The sequence below is a fragment of the Anomaloglossus baeobatrachus genome, chromosome 6, assembly GCF_048569485.1.
Source record: "Anomaloglossus baeobatrachus isolate aAnoBae1 chromosome 6, aAnoBae1.hap1, whole genome shotgun sequence".
NCBI lineage: Eukaryota > Metazoa > Chordata > Amphibia > Anura > Aromobatidae > Anomaloglossus > Anomaloglossus baeobatrachus.
The window spans coordinates 194,750,753-194,770,582 of record NC_134358.1 but is presented as its reverse complement, the minus strand read 5'-3'; the positions used below and the strand labels follow the sequence as shown (position 1 = coordinate 194,770,582).

Genomic DNA, 19,830 nt, shown 5'->3' with positions numbered 1-19,830 from the left:
TCCCCCAAAACAGTGGAGGAGTGAAACGCAGTGTGTCTTAAAAGTGGAGGTGCCGGGCAGCGCGGAAGCCGCGGGATCGAGGTTGCAGTCATCGCAAGACCGGGGAAGCGACCTGCTGCTTCCCTGCTGCCCATCACTCCACTCGTGTCTCTCCACACCATCGCTTCACCTGGAGGAGCAGTGGTGAAGGAAGCCACTTTAGCTGTGCCAGGCAGTGGGGACAGCTAAGTGGGGAAGTCTCCTACTTACGCTCCCCCTGGTGTTCTTCCCAAGCACCTCTCTGTATGCATCCTGTATGCGCCCAGTGGCAGGATGCGTGCACTTAGGCGTGCACTGTCACTTGATGCTGCACAACATCACGTGACAGTACAGTGTGGTGCCCGGCAAGAAGGCCAGTGTAGGAAAGGCAAGTTATTTTTTTTAATTTTATTTCAACATATGTCAGCAATTACAAAAAGGGGATGGGAGTTTATTTTGGTCTGCTATTACAAGGGGGAAGATTGAGGGAAGTATGTGGTCTGAGGTCTGCAATTAAAAAAAAAAAAAAGGGGAGGTGGGGGTGTAAACTGAGTTCTGCTATCAAAAAAGGGGGTATATAATTTGAGGTCTGCAATTATAAGGGGCAGAGGGAGATGGTGGATCTACTATTGGGGGGGAGGACAGTATGTGGTCTGAGGTCTGCTATTAAAAGGGTGGAGGGAGGTGGGGGTATCCTTGTAATTACAAGCCTCAGATCAGACACTCCTCTCCCTTTTAATTGGAGCCTTCAGATCAGAGGTTTGCAAGTACAAAGGTGGGGGGAATAGGGTTAGAGGGAGGATATCTGATATGAAATCTGCAATTGCATAGGTCCTCCAAAAGTGTCTCATCCACAGATTTCGCACCCCCCTTAAAATATTTATTTTTTTTAAATGTTTTAGCATATTATTTGGCTAAATATTTTTTTTCTTATTTTCCTCCTTTTAAAAATCTAGTTTCATCTTCTAATCAGGTGCATCTTATAAAGCAAAAAATACAGTAGTTTTTGCTGCTTTTTTGTTTTTTTTTTTTTATAAAAAAACATTGTTTACTGAAGGAGTTCACTAGTGTACCAGTTTTATAGATCGGGCTGTTCTGGATGCGGCATTACTAAATATGTGTACTACTGTCATTTTTTTTTACATAAAAATACGCATATATTTGTATAATTTTCTTTCTATTTTTTTTCTTAAATATTTTTTTACATATTTTTTTTACATTTTTTAAAAACGTGTTTTACTTAATCCCTATTTGTGACATTAACTTTTATTACGATGATCAGTGGTAAAATGTATTGCGATGCATGAGCATTACAATACATTATACCTGTCAGTGCTAAACTGATAAAAGCCTTGCAGACCATGCTCCTGTCATGGTCTAACAGGCTTGCTGTAGACGGCTGACCCTGAAGTGGTCATCACAACCTCTGGTTGCCATGGCAATGATCAGGCCCTGTGATCGCGGACCCAGTCCCATAAATGCTGCGATCGCTATTAATCGCAGCAATCGAGGTTAAACGGCCAGGGTTGGCAGAGAGACCATCCCTGGCTATGACAGCCGAAGCTCGGCTATAACGTAAGCTGAGCTCCCGGCAGCGATAGTGCACGCACAGCTCTTTTTGCATCACGTGATCATTACATACCCATACGTCATAGGTCAGGAACCCCTTCCCAATCACAAAATATGGGTACATCATAGGTCAGTAGTCACACCTGGTCAGCAGAGCAGCAAAGAAGCTGCTGCTCTGTTAGTATCACTCAGAGGAAGCAGCTGAATTGCTGGCAGGAGTGGTCTGTGATCGCTCTGTGACGGCAAAGATTGTCGCTGGGCACAAAAGGCAGTTGGATATCAACTACCTTAATGTTAGTTCTTAATCACATTGTAATGAAAAAAAAAGTACTCAGTATCCCCTTTAAGTGCATACATTCTTTAACATATAATGTACATATAAACATCAGGCTGCTCATTAACGTAGTGATAAATCTATGTGACTGCTAGAGATGAAGATGAGCCGGATAAGCCTCAATGCCCTCTTGAATATCCTATGTTCTCTGAACCTGGGATACTTGGGTATGCGCTGCATATATTCCTAGCAATCTAACTGCCTGACATGACTAAACTGTTCAGATTAATTTGACACTAGACAGACAGCATAATAGCGGAAGTCAAATACGAAAGGAGTTCTTCAGCAGGTAAGCGGTGTCTATGAAGTCGCCTCTTGACATACCTGCCAGGACATATGTGCTATACCTGCTGATTAACAAATGACGTGTGTGATACTTGCTGATTACAATACGATATGTGAATTTCTCCTTGTAGGTGTGGGTCATACAACATTATGTTTTGTCACTTACCTTTTGATACATAAGGGAGCAGCACCAGAAAAACCATATTAGTTTTTTTATTTAGTCTGTGTTAAAAAAAAAAACAATTTCTATTGTATATATCAATAGAGTTCTTTTCAGATCGGAGCCACCTTAATAATCTGTCAACTTCACTTTGAGTCTTTTCTTGGCAATATCTGCAATCAGTCAGACATTTGTTCTAGTATTGGGATAATTTGCCTATAATTCATCAATGCCTAGAGCCTAGCAAAATGGTAGTTGATATAATATAGCAGTCTTGAATAAGGCCACACTCTGTGAGCCAGGTTGGCTTGTAACTATGAAATAACTTCTTGATTATCTTCTGTTCCTTGCATGCTGCAGTAATGTACATATCTGTATCAAGTAATACACTAATCGCTAATTGACTTTTTCTTTTTTTTTTTTTTATAGATAAAGTTATGACTCTTCTCTGTGCCTGTCTAGAAGATGATGACCCTAATATTCAGAGGATAGGCGCTTCTGCGTTATGGGCTTTACTTCACAATTATCAGAAGGCAAGTGTTGTATGAGCGGAGGAAGAGAATGGTTGTTTTGTGTAGTACATTTTGTCATCATTAGATATCTGTATTTTTAAGTTATTCTTATTGCATCGGTTATACTCTATAAAAGATGGATGAACATACAGTAATGTAAATAATGCAAACATCCGCTGACCCACTCTGCCTGCTGTTGGTCATTTACTTACCATAGAGATACCAACTATACTGTACTATTACAAGTAACCAGTGATTGCATTAATAATTTCATATCTTTGTTAGCTTGAGTTTTGGGTTTCTTGAGAAACTAATGGTACATTCACACTGGCCAAACTAAATCATTAAAGGGAAGGTGCCATTAAAAAAAACAATTTTTTAATAACTGGAAAAAGATAAATTGCTAATCTTTTAATGTCTTGTTTAAATATTATTATTTGGTTTTAATGTAGCAAAATCTGAAATTGTTTTTTAAAAAGTTTGATATTTTCCACTGTTAAACACTAGGGGAGCATCTGCTGAAAACCTAGTGTAAAACTAGCCTAGACTACAACTGCAGTAAAAGTTGGAAGAATCTGCTCTCATGTGTGTGATATCACACATCCCCCTCCCATTCTGCGTGTTTCCAAATGGATAAGGAAGGATGAAATTTAGGATCACAGTACAAAGCCATTTTGTTGTTGACCGCAAAGTGATCTTAATATGTCTAAAGTGTCACTAAGGACAGCTGGCATAGTGCTACACTGTATAATGCACCCCATAATATACAGTGCCCCATAATATATAGTGCTCCATAATGCTGCATACAGTACACAACTCTGCTATGTCAGTGTGCATAGCTTTCTGCATGCCCCACATAGCACTCCGCATGCCTTACAAAGTGCACTGTACCCCCCACAGAGCACTCCGCATGCCTTGCAAAGTGCGCTTTGCAACCCCCACATAGTGCTGTGCATGCCCCACATAGCATTATACACCCCCCATATTGCATCATGCGCCCCCACCATAGAGTGAATAAATACATACTCTCCTCTCCTCGGTACCCCGCTGCTGCTTCTCATTCACCCTTTGTGTCTGTGCGCTTCACATTTCAGCACAGCAGGTAAACACTAGTGACGTCACCACTGTGCTGAGCTGTCAGAGAGCACAGACAGTTGGACAATTATGAGAGGGAGCACTGCGCTCCGTCTCTTCATTGCTGTCAGATGCATTGTCATCTCTGATGCTGATACATTTCAAAGTGCGATCCTGGGCAAGGGGTCCAATGCTGGCACTGACATCGCAGGCAGCTGCCACCGGACCCTCCCAGCTCATGGACCCCATAGCAGTGGCTGCCTCTATTGGTGGTACACCACTGCTACTGAAGACACTAGGAATGTACAGGCTGTAATCAGGACCTGGAAGGAGCCCGTACATTCTAGGCTCAGTCTTCCTGTCAGCCCAGTGTCACCGCTCAATTAGCGCTGAGCACAGAGCGGGTGACAGAGGAAAAGTGAGCGCACAGCATATGCTATGGTCTCCACAAAGATGGCGCCGACCTCCTTCTGCTATGATCTAGACAGCCGGCGTCTGGAAGCTGCGGACACTGGTAACTAAGGTAAACATCGGGTATGGTTACCCGATGTTTACCTTAGTTACCAGCTCACACCGCTTAACTTAGCGTGTGCAGGGAGCAGGAGTCGGCACTGGCAGCATGAGAGCTGCGGAGGCTGGTAACGAAGGTAAATATCGGGTAACCACCTTGGTTACCCGATGTTTACCTTGGTTACAGCTTACCGCAGGCTGTCAGACGCCGGCTCCTGCTCCCTTCACATTCAGGATTGTTGCTCTCTCGCTGTCACACATAGCGATGTGTGCTTATCAGCGGGAGAGCAACAATAAAAAAACGAACCAGCACTGTGTGTAACGAGCAGCGATCTCACAGCAGGGGCCAGATCGCTGCTCAGCGTCACACACAGTGAGATCGCTAATGAGGTCACAAAAAACGTGACTCAGCAGCGATCTCAGTAGCGATCTCGCTGTGTGTGAAGTACCCCTAAGCCCTATTTAAAGATAACTTTTAGTATTGTACTACAAAATCACCTGACAGATTCCCTTTAAAGTTTATTTCATCCATCGATTAAAGTGATTTGCACGTCCATCAGGTGATTGGAGTTGTCCAGTAATCAACCAATGTAATTACCATTCCCAATTATCAGCCAGTGTAAATTCACCTTTATACATACTTTTACAGTTTTTGGCAACTTTTACGAAACATAATTTTATTTTATAGCCAGGATTGTACTAATACAATTTTTTTTCACTTTTAATCTTTAATGTTCCTTCTGTCATTCTGTTGATTTCTATGTACCGTAGTTTGTCCTCATATTCTGCTTTTTTGTGTGTTCATGAAAGTGACTGCTGAAAGTAATTCCTTTTATTTTATTTTTGTGTCTTAAATAAGTAGTTTGGAAATGGGAGCTTAAAATAATTGAAGATACTTCAACTGTGGGTGAAAAGAGGCTGAAATGAGACATTTAATTGAATTTAATGTTAGGTAATAATGTGTGATATTTGTGATGCAAGATTTGTTCCAATAACAGATTAAAGTCAATTTGTATTTTAGGCAAAAGTTACTCTAAAGACTCCATTGTTAAAAGGGAGAATTGAAGATGCTTTGTCGGCTTTGAGGAAAAGTGAGTTTTGTAAATATTTTATTAATTGATTATCCCGTAATTGTAGTTTTTAGATATTTTATCTCATGTATGGTTATATTGCACCACATGATTACCAACATATTCGAAAACGTCAAACAATATGGTTTGTGAATTCCAAAAGAAATTGCAGATAGAGGGGTTTTTCCTAGCTAAAAAAAAAACATGAATACCAGTACATTATTAATCCATTCCCAAAATATGACATCACCTGTTTAGAGCATACTCAAAAGTTTTTTCTGCCTTTTTCCAGCAGCGACCAGAGCTAGGTCCTATCTTTGCAGTTATAGACATTGAAATGCCGCTATCAATCTTTAAAAGTAGCACTTTAATGGGGTGAAAGCCAGAGCGTATGTGCATCAGGTCTTACCATCCCCTGAGACGTGATTTTGGATTGCTGTTATGCTGCCACGGCAGCCGGAGACCTGACAAACACCGCACTGGTTATTATCTTAGTGCCCCTTTGAAACCCAACATGTGGCTGGATTTCATGGAAAAATAGCATTTGGACTATATTCTTAAATACAACCAATAAGCTAAAATATTAAAAAAAAATGTATTTTTTTAACTTTTTTTTTTATCATTCAATAATTTTTTATTAGGTTTTCAAAGTTTATACATAAAACAGTTCTAACAAAACAATAAAACAGAATGTACTGTATAGCATTACTTCATGCTATATCAAGCAAATAATATAGACATATATATATATATATTTTTTTTTTTTTTTTTTTAACTTTTAAGAGAATGCAAAGTCCCTCTCTTTCCAGTTTAAAATAAGTGTATTTCATTTTGCCATGGCTATAAAAGTCCGATCTGTATTAAAGATATAATTAATCCGTGCAATAAACACTATAAAGGTAAAACAAAATGAGTTAAAAAGTGATCAAAACATTATATGCACCCCAAAATCGTATGGATAAAATCAACTTCTCTCCACCTATATATTAAGCCATCACACAGCTCTCTTATCAAAAAAAAAAGCGAAAAGAATGGGGAAAAAAAACGCTTTTTCTTATAAATATCAGATTTATTTTTTTTCTTGCCACTTGCCGCTGTTTTTTTTTTTTTTTGTTTGTTTTTTTTTCAACCTCATCTGAGAGTAATATTGCTGTAGGTAAAGAGACCCTAATCCAATAATGTATCAAACTTTTAATCTTATGCCCTTTAAGCAGAGTTATGTCACACAAAATGATTAATAAATTACAGTTCCCACATGTCTACTTTACATTAGCACAGTTTTTGAAACAAAATTTTTTGGGGTTAGGAAGTTAGAGTTCAAAGTTCAACAGCCATTTCCCATTTTTTCAACAAAGTTTACAAAACCATTTTTTTAGGGACCCCATCACATTTTAAGTGACTCTGAGGGACCTAGGTGACAGAAAATACCCAAAAGTGACACCATTCTTAAAAACTGCACCTCTCAAAGTACTCAAAACCACATCCAAGAAGTTTATTGACCATTCAGGTGATTCACAGGAACTAAAGCGATGTGGAATGAAAAAAAATAATGATCATTTTGCTTAAAAATGTTGCTGTAGCCCAAATTTATTCACTTTTAGAAGAAATAACTCAACAAAGTGGACCCCAAAATTTGTTACTTAGTTTCTTCTGAGCACGCTGATACCCCACATGTAATTAGAAACCTCTGTTTAAACAAATGGGAGGACCTGGAACAGAAGGAGCAATATTTTAGATTGGGGGCACATTGTCGCAATTGTAGGACCCCAAAGGTACCTAAACAGCGGAAACCCCCCACAAGTGACACCATTTTCGATACTAGACCCTTCAAGGAATTTATCTAGATGTTTGGTGAGAACTTTGAACCCCCGGGGGCTTCACAGATGTTTATAACGTTGAGCTGTGAAAATAAAAAAATATATTTTTAGCACAAAATTGTTACTTCAACCAGATAGCTTTTTTTCACAAGGGTGTAGCAGGAAAAAATGCACCAAAAATGAAAACATTTTCACAAAAATATTGCTCTAGCACCAAATTTCTCATTTTTTCAAGAGGCAACACCAAAAAGTGGACCCCACACTTTATCCAATTTCTTATGGGCACGGGGATACCCCACATGTGGTCAAAAATCTTTGTTTGGACAAACAGTAGGGCTTGGAATGGAAGGAGCACCATTTCAATTTTGATAAAGTTGAAATAAATTGCAGGCACCATGTCGCATTTGCAGGGCCTCTAGGGTACCTAAACAGCAGAAATCGCCACAAGTGACCCAATTTTGGAAACTAGACCCCCTCAAGGATTTTTTTCAGGGGTATAGTATTTATTTTGAATCCACAGGTACTTTACAAAAATGTTGCTGTAGCACCAAATTTTGTCACTTTTAGGCTATGTGCTCATGATCCAGCGACACTCCATCTAGTACATAGTGCCATCCCTCCTGCAAAGATGTGACTGGTGTTCACAGAAGAGCACAGCTGCCCGTGCTTACGATCCAAGCTCGGGCTGCTGCGGACTTTAGCTCTATTCTCCCCGCAGAGAACACTCTCATCTCCAGAGCATAAATTGACATGCTGAGGCTCAGGAAGCCACGCCGCAGGTCAGTTTATGCTGCGAAGAAATGAAGCACAGTGAGCATGGGATTTCTAAAAATCCTTCTAATGCACTTGTACTGCACAACGCAGCATCATGGACGCAGCGAAAACACTGTGTTGAAAAAGCTGCAAACCCTGATCATGGGCACACCGCCTAAAAAGCTAGAATGGATGGATGTCAAACACATATAATGTACCACCCCCCTGAATATTCTAAGCTGGCACCCTTTAGTGACTTTCATGTGGCACTAAAGGGTGCATAGCTTTGTATTTAGCCAAAAAATTAATAAGTAATAAAAAAACCAATGTGGGCCCCCCTTTTTTGGTAGCCAGCTAGGAGATGGCTGAAGACCACAGCGGGTATCTTCACCTTGGCTGGTGATCAAAAATGGAAGGCACCCCAGGCTGTTTTTTTTTTGTTTTGTTTTCTTTTATTGTTTATAAATAAGTAATGAAAAACATGTGGGGTCCCCCCCAAAATTGGATTACCAACCAAGGTGAAGCTGACAGCTGGGGTCTGGTATTCTCAGGGTGGGAAGAGCCGTAGTTATTTGGCCCTTTTCAGCTTAAAATAGCAGGCCGCAGCCGCTTCAGAAGTGGCGCATCCATTAGATGCTCATCCCGTTGGCCTGGTGCAGTGGCAAACGGGGTAATATATGGGGTTGAAACCAGCTGTGTAATGTCACCTGGCATCAAGCCCTGGGGTGTGATGTCATAGCATCTATCAGATACCGACATCACTAACTGTCAGTAATAAAAAAAATAATGCTTACCAACACATTCCCTCTTTCACTAGTTTATTGAAAAAGAAAAAAAAAAAGTTTGGTCTGCCGTAATCCCTTTTGGAGGCCCCACGAGAATTATGGACCTTCCAGATCTGCAGATCCTCCATGTGAGAAGTGTGGCTGCAGTGACCCGAGAATACTGCACTCATACTGCCCAAGTCCAACGGATGGCAGAGTGAACTGCAGTAACCTCATTCCAGAATATGGGGGGCACGCTCAGGGAACATATCCCCCATTTTGTGGGAGTGCAGACCCTCCATATGAGGAGTGTGGGTGCACCCTTTCCCTGGGTTCACAGCACAACAGTGTGAGTGCAGCAAGCTCAGCGTCACTGAGCGCAGGAAGCAGGGTGACAGCCACCCTGTGCAGTGCGCATGCATCTTTGAGAAAGGGGAGGAGGGATCGCAACTGCGCACTATACCGGGGAACACAGGGGGGGCCTAGCTGGAAATGGGAAGGAGTTATCTGTCATGGCACATGCGACAGAAATCAGAGGAGGAGGATGAATGCGGCAGGCGCGCTGGTCGTGCGAGCCGCCATCTTGGATTATTGAGAGGGGTTCGGGGGGGTACTTTGGCGACACCGAGGGACCGGGGGAAGAGATGTATCTCCCATCTGACATGTTTGATTATGCCAGGTGGGCGAGAAATCATTTTTTACCGCCACCGCCATTTACGGTCACGTCATCACAGTTACATGGTGTGTACTGGTGATTACGTGACCGAGGACCGAAAAAAACGTTCGGAATCGTGATCTCCAGGTTCTCAGCTACCCCCGGTTTCAAAAGACAGATCAGAATAATTACCCTCTTATTCCACTGTTTTAATCCATACCGCCATCGTAAAGGGTTTAATCAAACATGAAAAGTAAACGGATGCTGGGACCTAGTAGACTGTCAGCTTTGCTATGCAGGCAGGATGCAAAAATCCCCCTATAACTAGGGCTAATATGAGTCCTAGCTATCAAGGAAAATCTGCATTACAAAGAAAATTAATAATTTAAAATGTGACCCAAAAGTCTTTTAAGACCTTAAGGAGAGTACAATGTGTAAAATAAATACATACAAATATCCAAAATAAAAAGGGGAAAATGAAAAAAAAAAAACAACACAGGCCTGTCTGAATCCCTACTTTTAGACCCGGCCCCATTGAAAAACCCTGTCCAATGTACGAAAATGATTTATTTGGAAACGAAAACACAATTTAATATGCTTTAGCTGTTTTTTTTATAGTCAGAGAAAATGTAAATAGACACGTTTCTTCTTTTTTTATTATTATTAATATTATGTTTTCCACCCAATATCAGTAGAAAAAATACATCTAAAATTAAGCCTATTTGAGTAGCCAAACAAATCATTTTTTTTTTTGAGTATTTTAAAGCGCATGTATGATAAAATCTGAAAATATGACTGGAAGGACTGAAAACAGATCGATCATAAGCTGGTTGAAAAAAATACATACTGGGTATCGTTGGCATCTTACTGACCTAGAAAATCATGTTGTCGAGTATCTATTTTTTTCACAATAGATTTAATTGAAACAACCCTGCCCCCCCAATATGTCTGAATTGCAGAATTGCATTTTTTTTTTATCAGTTCACCTATTTTAGCTTTTATTTAATTTATGGTTTCCACCACACTGTATGATTAAATGAATAGGGTCATTTAAAACTACACCTTGTTCTGCAAAAAAACAAGACCTCATTTGTGTATACTGTTGTAAATGGAAAGAAAAAAAAAAACTAGAGACAGAGATAACAAAATCACAAAAATAAAAATTGTCCATAGCAAGGAAGGGTTTAAGAAGTTGCCCCAAAGTCAATATTCATCACCTATTCCGGGATCCAATCACTAGAGCATCCACTGAATGTGGAACTAAGCATACCGCTTTCTTATGTCTGTGGCCAGCTGTAGATGCGCTACTTTGTTTTATATCTCTAAAAGACACCAGGCTTATTGCCAAAAGTGTGGTCTCTTTGCAATCTAATATCTATTCCCGCTACACAGGATATGTTTCTTTTTTTTTAAATCAGATCTTTTTTTATTAAATCATTAGGGATCAATACAGAGAGTATTTCACTTTTCATATAACTGATAACAATAAACAGATAAACACATATGATTTATAAATCAGGTTCTTTCTCTGCATATATGTAAATATAATAATAGAGTTCTCAAATCATAATTATATTATATAACTTGAGCCTACAAACCTCGTGGCTCTACAAATAAACAAAACTTAAATTATGCAATAATGCCTCAGACTAACAGGAACACCTCCTCCATCAGCCGTGTCGCTCCACATCATATTGCTATACTCTCCTGCTCCTCCCTCTCCGTGCAGTCATCCATGAAACCATTCCAGTCCTCTCTCACCTCTTCATTCAAAGTCCATTTCGCCACAGAAAAAACTAGTTTTAATTCCCTTCCTCACACATGCCATCACTGCAGGCACAACAGTAACCGGTCCAGCATTGCATCCCGAACCAGTGCACTAGAGGGTAGGCCCGGCAACTCCATCCATGGCCGCCAAATGTTGTAAAACTTTTTCAATGTTTTTCTTTTTAAATAAACTCCCCTTTCCAATCTTATGACGTTATTTAATTTGTTTTTGAGCTCTGGTAATGTTGGTGGTAGAGGGTCTAACCAGTGATATGCAAGTAGCTTTCTTGCTTGGTACAAGATACGTGCTATTCCCAGGGCTGTTGGAGAATCCGGATCCACTTCTCCTTCCCATAGACTCAACAGGCACAGGCGGGGCGACGGTGGTATTGTGATATGATATACTTGACCTATAAGTCCCAGGGTTTGGTTCCAGAAATCACCAATGTGTCCACACTCCCACATAACATGCATCAAATGGGCATCATCCTGTCCACACCTAACACACTGTGTGTTTGGTCTGAGTCCCATCTTAAATAGTAGACTGGGAGTTTTATATACCCTGTGGATGAGATATATTTGAGACAGCTTTTGGCACTCCGATACCGCCAGTTTAGGAACTTGTTCCAATATATCAGACCACTGGCCTTCCGTCAGGGGACCGACGTCTCATTCCCATTTGCTTTTAACAAGCAATGGATGTGTTTCCAGATGGGCAGGTAGTAATTTTTTATATAGTTCCGAAATAAGACCCTTAGAGGACTCAGATGTAAGCAGCCTATGTAATGTTTGATTATGTGTCACTGTGACCGGGTTTGTCCTCCCCGGTCTTTCCAGTGCGTGTCTCAGCTGCAAATACTGATAAAAGAAGACATGCGGAAGGTGAAACTCCGTTCTCAGTTGTTCAAAGCTTTTAAGAGTATTATTTTGTAGTACTTGTGACACTAAATGGATCCCTTTATCCTCCCATCCTCTGAACCCTACTAATTTTTTAATTTCTGGCAAGTCGGGGTTCTGCCACAGTGGCCAGAGCTCTGTAGGTCCGCTTATCCTCAAAAGAGACTTACCCCTGTCCCACACCCGGAATATCATAGCCAGTGTGGGATATCGTGCCCCATTTATCTGTCTTTGTCCCACATCCAACCGGCAACCTGGGTACTTCCATACTGATCCCTCTCTCACTATATCACCACTGGTATCATACCCTCCTTCTTTGCCCCAACCCCTCAGATGTTGCATCTGGGAGGCTATATAGTATATATATGGGTTTGGTACCGCCAGTCCTCCCTCCTCCTTTCCCCGCTGTAGCACTTCCAGTCGAATCCTAGCTTGCTTTTTCTTCCAAATAAGTTCCCGGAATATTGTATTAATTTTTACAAAAAATTCCCTACATATCCACACTGGAGAATTATGTATAAGGTATAGTAATTGTGGCATCATTACCATTTTAATTAAATTGGATCTGCCGACATTTGATAGCGGCAAACGGCACCAGGTATGCACTTTTGCTCTGAATCGCTGTAACAGGGGTTCCAGATTTAGGGCCTGGAAATCCTTCGGGATTGGGCTGACAATTACTCCCAGATATTTAAACTCCCGGACCACAGGAACTGGAATCTGTAAGTCCGAAAAGTCCCCCGGAAGGGGGTCCAACGGCATTAAAGCCGACTTGGACCAGTTGATTAGTAGACCAGACCTCTGTCCAAATTCCCGAATGATATTCTTTGCCGGCAAAATCGAGGAACGTACCCTGTCTAAATATAAGAGTAGATCGTCTGCGTATAATGATATCTTTTGTTCCACGGCTCCACACCGAAATCCCTCTACCTCCCTGGATTTCCGTATTGCCACTGCCAACGGCTCCACTGCAGTCGCGAATAGCAAGGGTGAAAGCGGGCACCCCTGTCTAGTACCTCTTCCAAGAGGAAAAGACTCGGAGACCCTGCCATTAACCCTAACCTTTGCCACCGGTGAGTCATATAGCAGTTTTACCCAATTTATGAATCTATGCCCAAAGCCCATTTTCCGAAGTACAGCCCACATATATTCCCATTCAAGGCTATCGAACGCCTTAGCGGCGTCTAAAGACAAAATTGCCCTTTCCCCCGGTACCTCAGAACTATGTTGAATTCCCAAATATAATTTCCTGAGATTCATAGATATGGCTCTGCATGGAATGAAGCCTGTCTGATCACTCTGCACTATAGATGAGATGACTCGGGACATCCTATTGGCGAGCACCTTGGCCAGCAATTTAATGTCTGTTTGTAGGAGAGAGATTGGGCGATACGAATCCGGGATCTCTGGATCTTTTCCAGGTTTTAATATTAATACTATTAAGGCTTCCCTCATAGAGGGCGGGAGGACCCTCTGCCTTTCAGCCTCTTCAAATACCTTAAGTAGTTTGGGTAGCCGTAAGGGTGCATACGCTTTATAAACTCTCCAGGCAGGCCATCCGTTCCCGGAGCTTTTTCATTTTGTGTCTGGCCAAGCGCTTCCTCCAGTTCTTCCAATGAGATGTCCCGGTCCAGCAATTCCCTGTTTAGATCACTCAGTGAAGGAAGAGAGAGAGCATCCAAATACTGCTCAATCTCAGTCTCCGTGAGGTCACAGTCTGATGTGTATAGCCGCATATAATACCTCTTTATTTCTCTTATTATATCCTCGCTTTCTGTTACAAAGTCACCTGATTCCGTCTTTAACCTATTTATATAAGAAGATCCTTCCTGTGCTCTGACTGTGGCCAGTAGGTGCCCCACGCCCTCCCCCGCCATAAAATAATTTTGTTTAAGGAAATAGCGTTTATTTTCTGCCACCGACATGAGATTTTCTTTGAGTGACATCTGTGCCTTCTCTAGAGTGTTTTTAGTTTCTACTGTTGGGTTGAGCACCACCGCAGCCTCCGCATCAGATACCTCCTGAATCAGACTCTGGGTGTAACATTTGGTTTGATTTTTGCGTATGCATATTTCTCTAATATATATGCCCCTTACCACAGCCTTCATAGAGTCCCAAACTATGTGTGGCGGTGCAGAGCACTCATTAATATGGAAGTATTCTAGAATGTTATCATGTAAAGATCCCCCAATAAGCTGGATCCAGAAGGGATTAAGTTTCCAGATAGGCCTGGGCAGAGTGACGGGGTTTCCCCATGCAAGCGTAACATTTAATGGTGAGTGATCAGATACGCTTCTAGGTAGGTAGGCCACCTTTTGTGTATATGAGGCCATAAGTGCGTTTCCAATAGCCAGGTCTATCCGTGACATGGTGTGGTGGGAGCTAGAGTAACAGGAGAATTGTTTGGTTGTGGGGTGTTGGGCACGCCAAAGATCTACAAAACCCAGCTCCGTTAGCATTCTAGCAAATGAAGTCGGGGCGGCGTTCTCCGATATGTTTCCCGAGTGTAACTTATCTAGATAGGGATGTAAGTAATTATTAAAATCCCCTATCAAAAGCGTCGGCACAGATGAAGGGAATCTAAAATAGACAATATCCTTTTTACCGGTTCGACTGAATATGGTGGAGGGATATATATCGCAACCAGAATAAATTGTATACCATACAGCGTGCAAAGCAAACATACAAATCTGCCCCCCGGGTCAATCACTGATTTGGTAAATGAGAACGGGATGGATTTGTGCACCAACACACTCACACCCCGTGCATGGGTCGAGTATGTGGAATGATATTCATGCGCGATCCATCCCTTCCTCAGCCAATGAACATTATCCCTGACCATGTGGGTCTCGGAGAGACATAAAATAGCCGGTAAAAGTTTCTGTAGGTGAGTAAATATAGCACATCTTTTGTTCGCATCTCCGAGCCCTCTAACATTCCACGCTACAATATTTAAAGATGTCGCCATAAGCGTAGACTAAGATATGATCCGGACGGATACTTCATACCTGGAGGAGAGAGGCGTTCTCCACCGATTCTCAAAAACATTAGGTTGAGCGACACGACTGAGGCACACCACACTTCCCAAACAGATTGCATCATACAACAATAAACAAGAAAAACAAGGAGAGAGATAGGGCTCCGCACACCAGTGCGCAGTGCCCCTGCCCTAAAAATCAAGTGTATCTTACACATTTCTCCCAAATAGAGAGAATCAGGGCTAAAAACACGCCCCAAGTCCATGCAGGGAGGGGGTCCACAACTCGCTAGTGCAGCGGGTGTCCACAATGAACCGGCCGTCTCCCAACCTGGATCCTAGATGAATTTAACTGTAATGAGCTCACCAGCATAGCGTCCCAAACAAACACAACGCCTGGCGGCAGAAAGGGAAATCTCAGGTATTCTTCCTCCTCAGGGATCTCTCATTGATATCCAGCCAAGACAATGCCGCCCCAGCCGTATCAAAAAAATGAGTCTCTCCGTTCGCAGCAATCCGCAGCTTAGCAGGGTACATCATGGAGTATGGCACTTGCAGGTTGCGCAGTCGTTTTTTGATCTCAATAAGTTGCGCTCTTTTACGTTGCACTTCCATGGAGAAATCAGGAAATATTGATATCTTCCTCCCATCAATTGCAAGTTCTTTGATATCTCTGGCTCTGCGCAGGATAGTGTCCCTATCTTTATAGTGCAGTAGTTTAATCAGAATAGGACGTGGGGGTGCTCCCGGCTGTGGGGCACGCGCAGGGACCCTGTGCGCCCTTTCAATGGTGAAGAAAGAGGATAGTATGTCTTTTCCCATGGTGTCTTTAAGCAATTTTTCAAAGAAATTCAGTGGGTCATTGCCCTCCATCCTCTCTGGGACCCCCACCAGTCGCAAATTACTTCTGCGGGAGCGATTTTCCAAATCATCCACCTTGTTTAGCAGTGTGGAGATATTTTGCGTGGCCTTTCCCAGCTCTCGTGACATTGGTGGTAATTTATCCTCTGTTGTACTCACTCTTTCCTCCAACTCCCCCATTCTGACAGTCACCCCTTGCAGCTCACGTTTAATACAGGCCATATCTGAGGTGACAGTTCCCATCTGGCTGCTTAGAGTGGCCAATGTGGTATTGCAAGAGTTAATTGCTGCCAGAATGTCTCTCAGTATGGCCTCAGTGAAAACAGGTGTTGTTTGCTCCACATCTCCCCCTCCTCCCTCTGCCAGCACAGGCCTGTGTGTCTGCATACCTTGTGCTGCTGAACATGCAAGGCCCAGGGTACTCACAGTCTCACTGTCGGGTATGTTTTCTCCCTGCTCCAGGGCCCGTTCAGCGCTGCCATCGGGTGCCTCGTTGCAGGTAGGCTCTGTGCCAGGGGCCACTCTGGCAAACCGCTCCAACCTGCTTGCTACTCCCACTGCTCCAGCTCGGGATAGTGTGGATGCCGGCGGCGCCATATTGGATTCTTCAGAGGCACACTCCTGCGCGTCTCTGTCCCTTTTATTGCTGCTGCGGGTCGGCATATCCTGGCTGTGCTCGCTTCCCTGGGTGTTATAAGTTGTGTTGCAGCCCTCCAGGGTCGATAGTGCCTGTCAGCAAGGCCGGTGTGCAGGATAATTAAGGATCCAGGCAGGAGCTCACCCACGCTGCTTCCTCTCTACATGAGGTCCAGGCCACGCCACACAGGATATGTTTCTAGAAGCCTGATATAATGAATATCACAATTATTTGGATGATTTGTGGTGTAGGAAAAATGGTTATATTGGATTTTGTGTGTAATCTGTAGGGAAATATATCTGTTTTTTCTATTCATAGATGGATCTTCTTTTGAAGAAAGACTTGAAGGCTATCATTTGAAATGTCTGGAGAATTTGGAGGTTGTTCTTGCTAGTTGAAGATGTTTCACCTATGAAGGATACTCTGACCAAAACCTGTGATGGACCTGCAGCTTAATTTCTAAAAGGCCTTTAAAATACAGTAGCAATTAGATATGAGCGGTTTGATTCACAGGAATGTGGTCCATTGGTGAGGTTGGTAGTCTCTGGCCACTAGATGGGAGGTTCACAAATCTCCTACCTTCTGGGATTCCCGGTTCAGCTTTTGATTAGCAAGGGCCAGCACATTGTCATCTGCGCATCACACCACAATGATGACATTGCTCCAACCCTGGTAATAAAATCATCACCGGGCATCCTGGAATGTAAGAGATCTGCAAAGTTCCCGTCCAGCGGCCAGAGACTAAGGACTTAGCTTATGGACCAGAGTCCCGCGATTTGATCCACCTTACGCGAAGTAGCTTGCCATTTCTGTAGAATTTTTATATAAAATCACTGCTAAAGTTTTTTTTATTAATTTTTACACAATGGATTAGGTTTTTTCATTTGTAGGAGACTTCATTGTAAGAAACATTTCTCAGTAGGAAACTGCAAGGAATGTTATTTTATGACTCCTGTGGCAGTCTGTTAGGTTCCAATATGTTCAATGTAAACCAAACAATTCACCGAATGTACAAAAAGGCAATTTTCTCTTTCCATGAGCAATAAAGCTAAAGTTCCTGATTGCTAAAAGAATTATAACCTTTGTCCAGAAATCTCTACCTATAATTTTAAGGAATTGATCTAAGGTGATGACAGGTGATAAATTCTGGACATGGAAGGTTGGATTAAAAATGGAATTAGAAGCTGTTGGTATTTTCCTCTTTTTATTAGCAGAGAGGAAATGTTGCCTCCGTATTTTGTCGTTGTCCTTTATATGTGGTTGTGATTTTTGTGTGTTCATATTATCTTTTTTTTGTTTAATCTTATTTATAGGTATGTATTTATTGGTATAATAAAATTATCCTTTCTATGATGTTTGGTGTCAATTAATTAAATCTTTTTTTTGTCTATTATTATCGGAGGCACTATCTTTATATATATATATATATATATATATATATATATATATATATATATATATATATAATCTGTCTTTAGTACATTTTATAAGCTCAGCTTTTCATTGTCTTTGGCTTAATTTGTGCAATTAGTTTTCACAGTGAGAAAATTTATTTTAAATTAGTCTTCATTAAAACTTCAGTGAGCACAGCTTCAGGCATACATATTAAGCATTTCAGTTCATAAGAAGTTGAAGAATGATGTGAGAAACAATGAGTTTTGTATGGGCAATATAGATATACATCATCTTGTAAAAGGCAAATTTAAATTCTGTTCACTGGAGAGGTCCACGATAGCAGATCGCTGTATTCACATTGAGTGCCAGGTAATTTCGCCTTTACGGTTAGATCATGATGTCTCCTGGAGCCACAACAGCCATTTGACTGAACCTTTGAAGGATGCGCAGATAAAGGAAAGCTGTCATTTGATTCATTCTGCTGAAACCACAGACTTAGTGAATCATTGTCTGGCTTCACAATTGCCACAAGATAGGATTTTCTTTAAAACGTCAGCAAACTTTGAGTCATGCTACCTGCGCTTTGTGCAGCATGAATCAAGTGCCAGGTAACCTTTAAAATTTCTATAGCTCTGTAGGCAATGTTTGAATTTCTGTTTCTGTAATTTGCTTTGACTTGTGCAAAACCATTTTACCTTATGGGCATGCACATTGACTCCCACGTATGTGAAGTTGTTGCTACACGATGTGAAGAATCTAGCTTATATTATTACTTGCCCAAAGGCATTTCTGGTCATGTGCAGAATTAGGGCTCATTCAGACATCCAATCACATATGAGATAAACTGACCAATTTTTCAGAGTGTGCCATGGGTTTCATCAGTTTTTCTCGTGCGTGGAGAAAAAAAACATTATTCATCTTCCTAATTCTATATATACAGTGCTTTGCAAAATTATTCACCCCCCCTTGGCATTTTTGTGTTTTGCCACCTCACAACCTGGAATTTGACTTCTTTTTTTTTTTTTTTTTTTTTGAGGGTGTGCATCAATTCATATTAAAACATGCCTACAACTGTGAATATTTCGTTTTCATATTATTGTAAAGCAAATCACAAATAGGACAAAATAACTGAAAACTTCAGTGTTTATAACTGTTCACCCCACTAAAGTCAGTACTTCTGTGGCAATATCTGCTTCAAATCACCTTCAACGATGGTTTCCTCTGGAGAACTGCAATCTTCAAATCTGACCACAGATTCTCAGTTGGATTAAAATCTGGACTTTGGCAAGGCCACTCCAATACATTTACACGTTTCCCCTTAGACCACTCAACTGTGGCTTAAGCAGTATGCTTTGGGTCATTGTTTTACAATGTCAAACAAAATTAGTAAAAAGTCAAGGTGGAGGGATTGTAAGGGTCTAGGTATATTGTAAGGGTCTAGGTATATTGTAAGGGTGCTACATCAGTATAATATTTTAAGGACCAAAAGACGAAGAAAGCAATAATATATTGCTGTGCACACCTGTATATAATAAGGCACATAAATCATAATATATAGCCCATAAATATAGAAATATGGTATGTTTAAAGATAAACCTGAAGAGCTATATAATCTATATAAGGGGTTAATACTAAAGTATATATTAAACCCATAATATGGAATCCAGGCCAGACTAGACAGATGTCAGTGAATAAACCCCACGCGTATTGAGCGAGAAGGAGATGATCTCTGTACCTACAGTATATATATTGTGTTGATTCACTAGCTTTAATTC

At 41.4% G+C, this 19,830-nt stretch overlaps 1 protein-coding gene across 2 annotated transcripts in view; it reads left to right on the top strand.

Moving 5' to 3' along the window:
- RTTN (rotatin) overlaps window positions 1–17,982 on the top strand; it is a 324,013-nt gene extending 306,031 nt beyond the window's left edge. For both annotated transcript variants that reach the window (XM_075314609.1, XM_075314608.1), the window contains exons 48-50: window positions 2,796–2,899; window positions 5,484–5,553; window positions 16,979–17,982. In XM_075314609.1, the coding sequence (XP_075170724.1) occupies window positions 2,796–2,899; window positions 5,484–5,553; window positions 16,979–17,058 (254 nt within the window). In that variant the 3' untranslated portion in view covers window positions 17,059–17,982. The remainder of the gene's footprint in view (window positions 1–2,795; window positions 2,900–5,483; window positions 5,554–16,978) is intronic.
- Window positions 17,983–19,830: the final 1,848 nt, after the last annotated feature.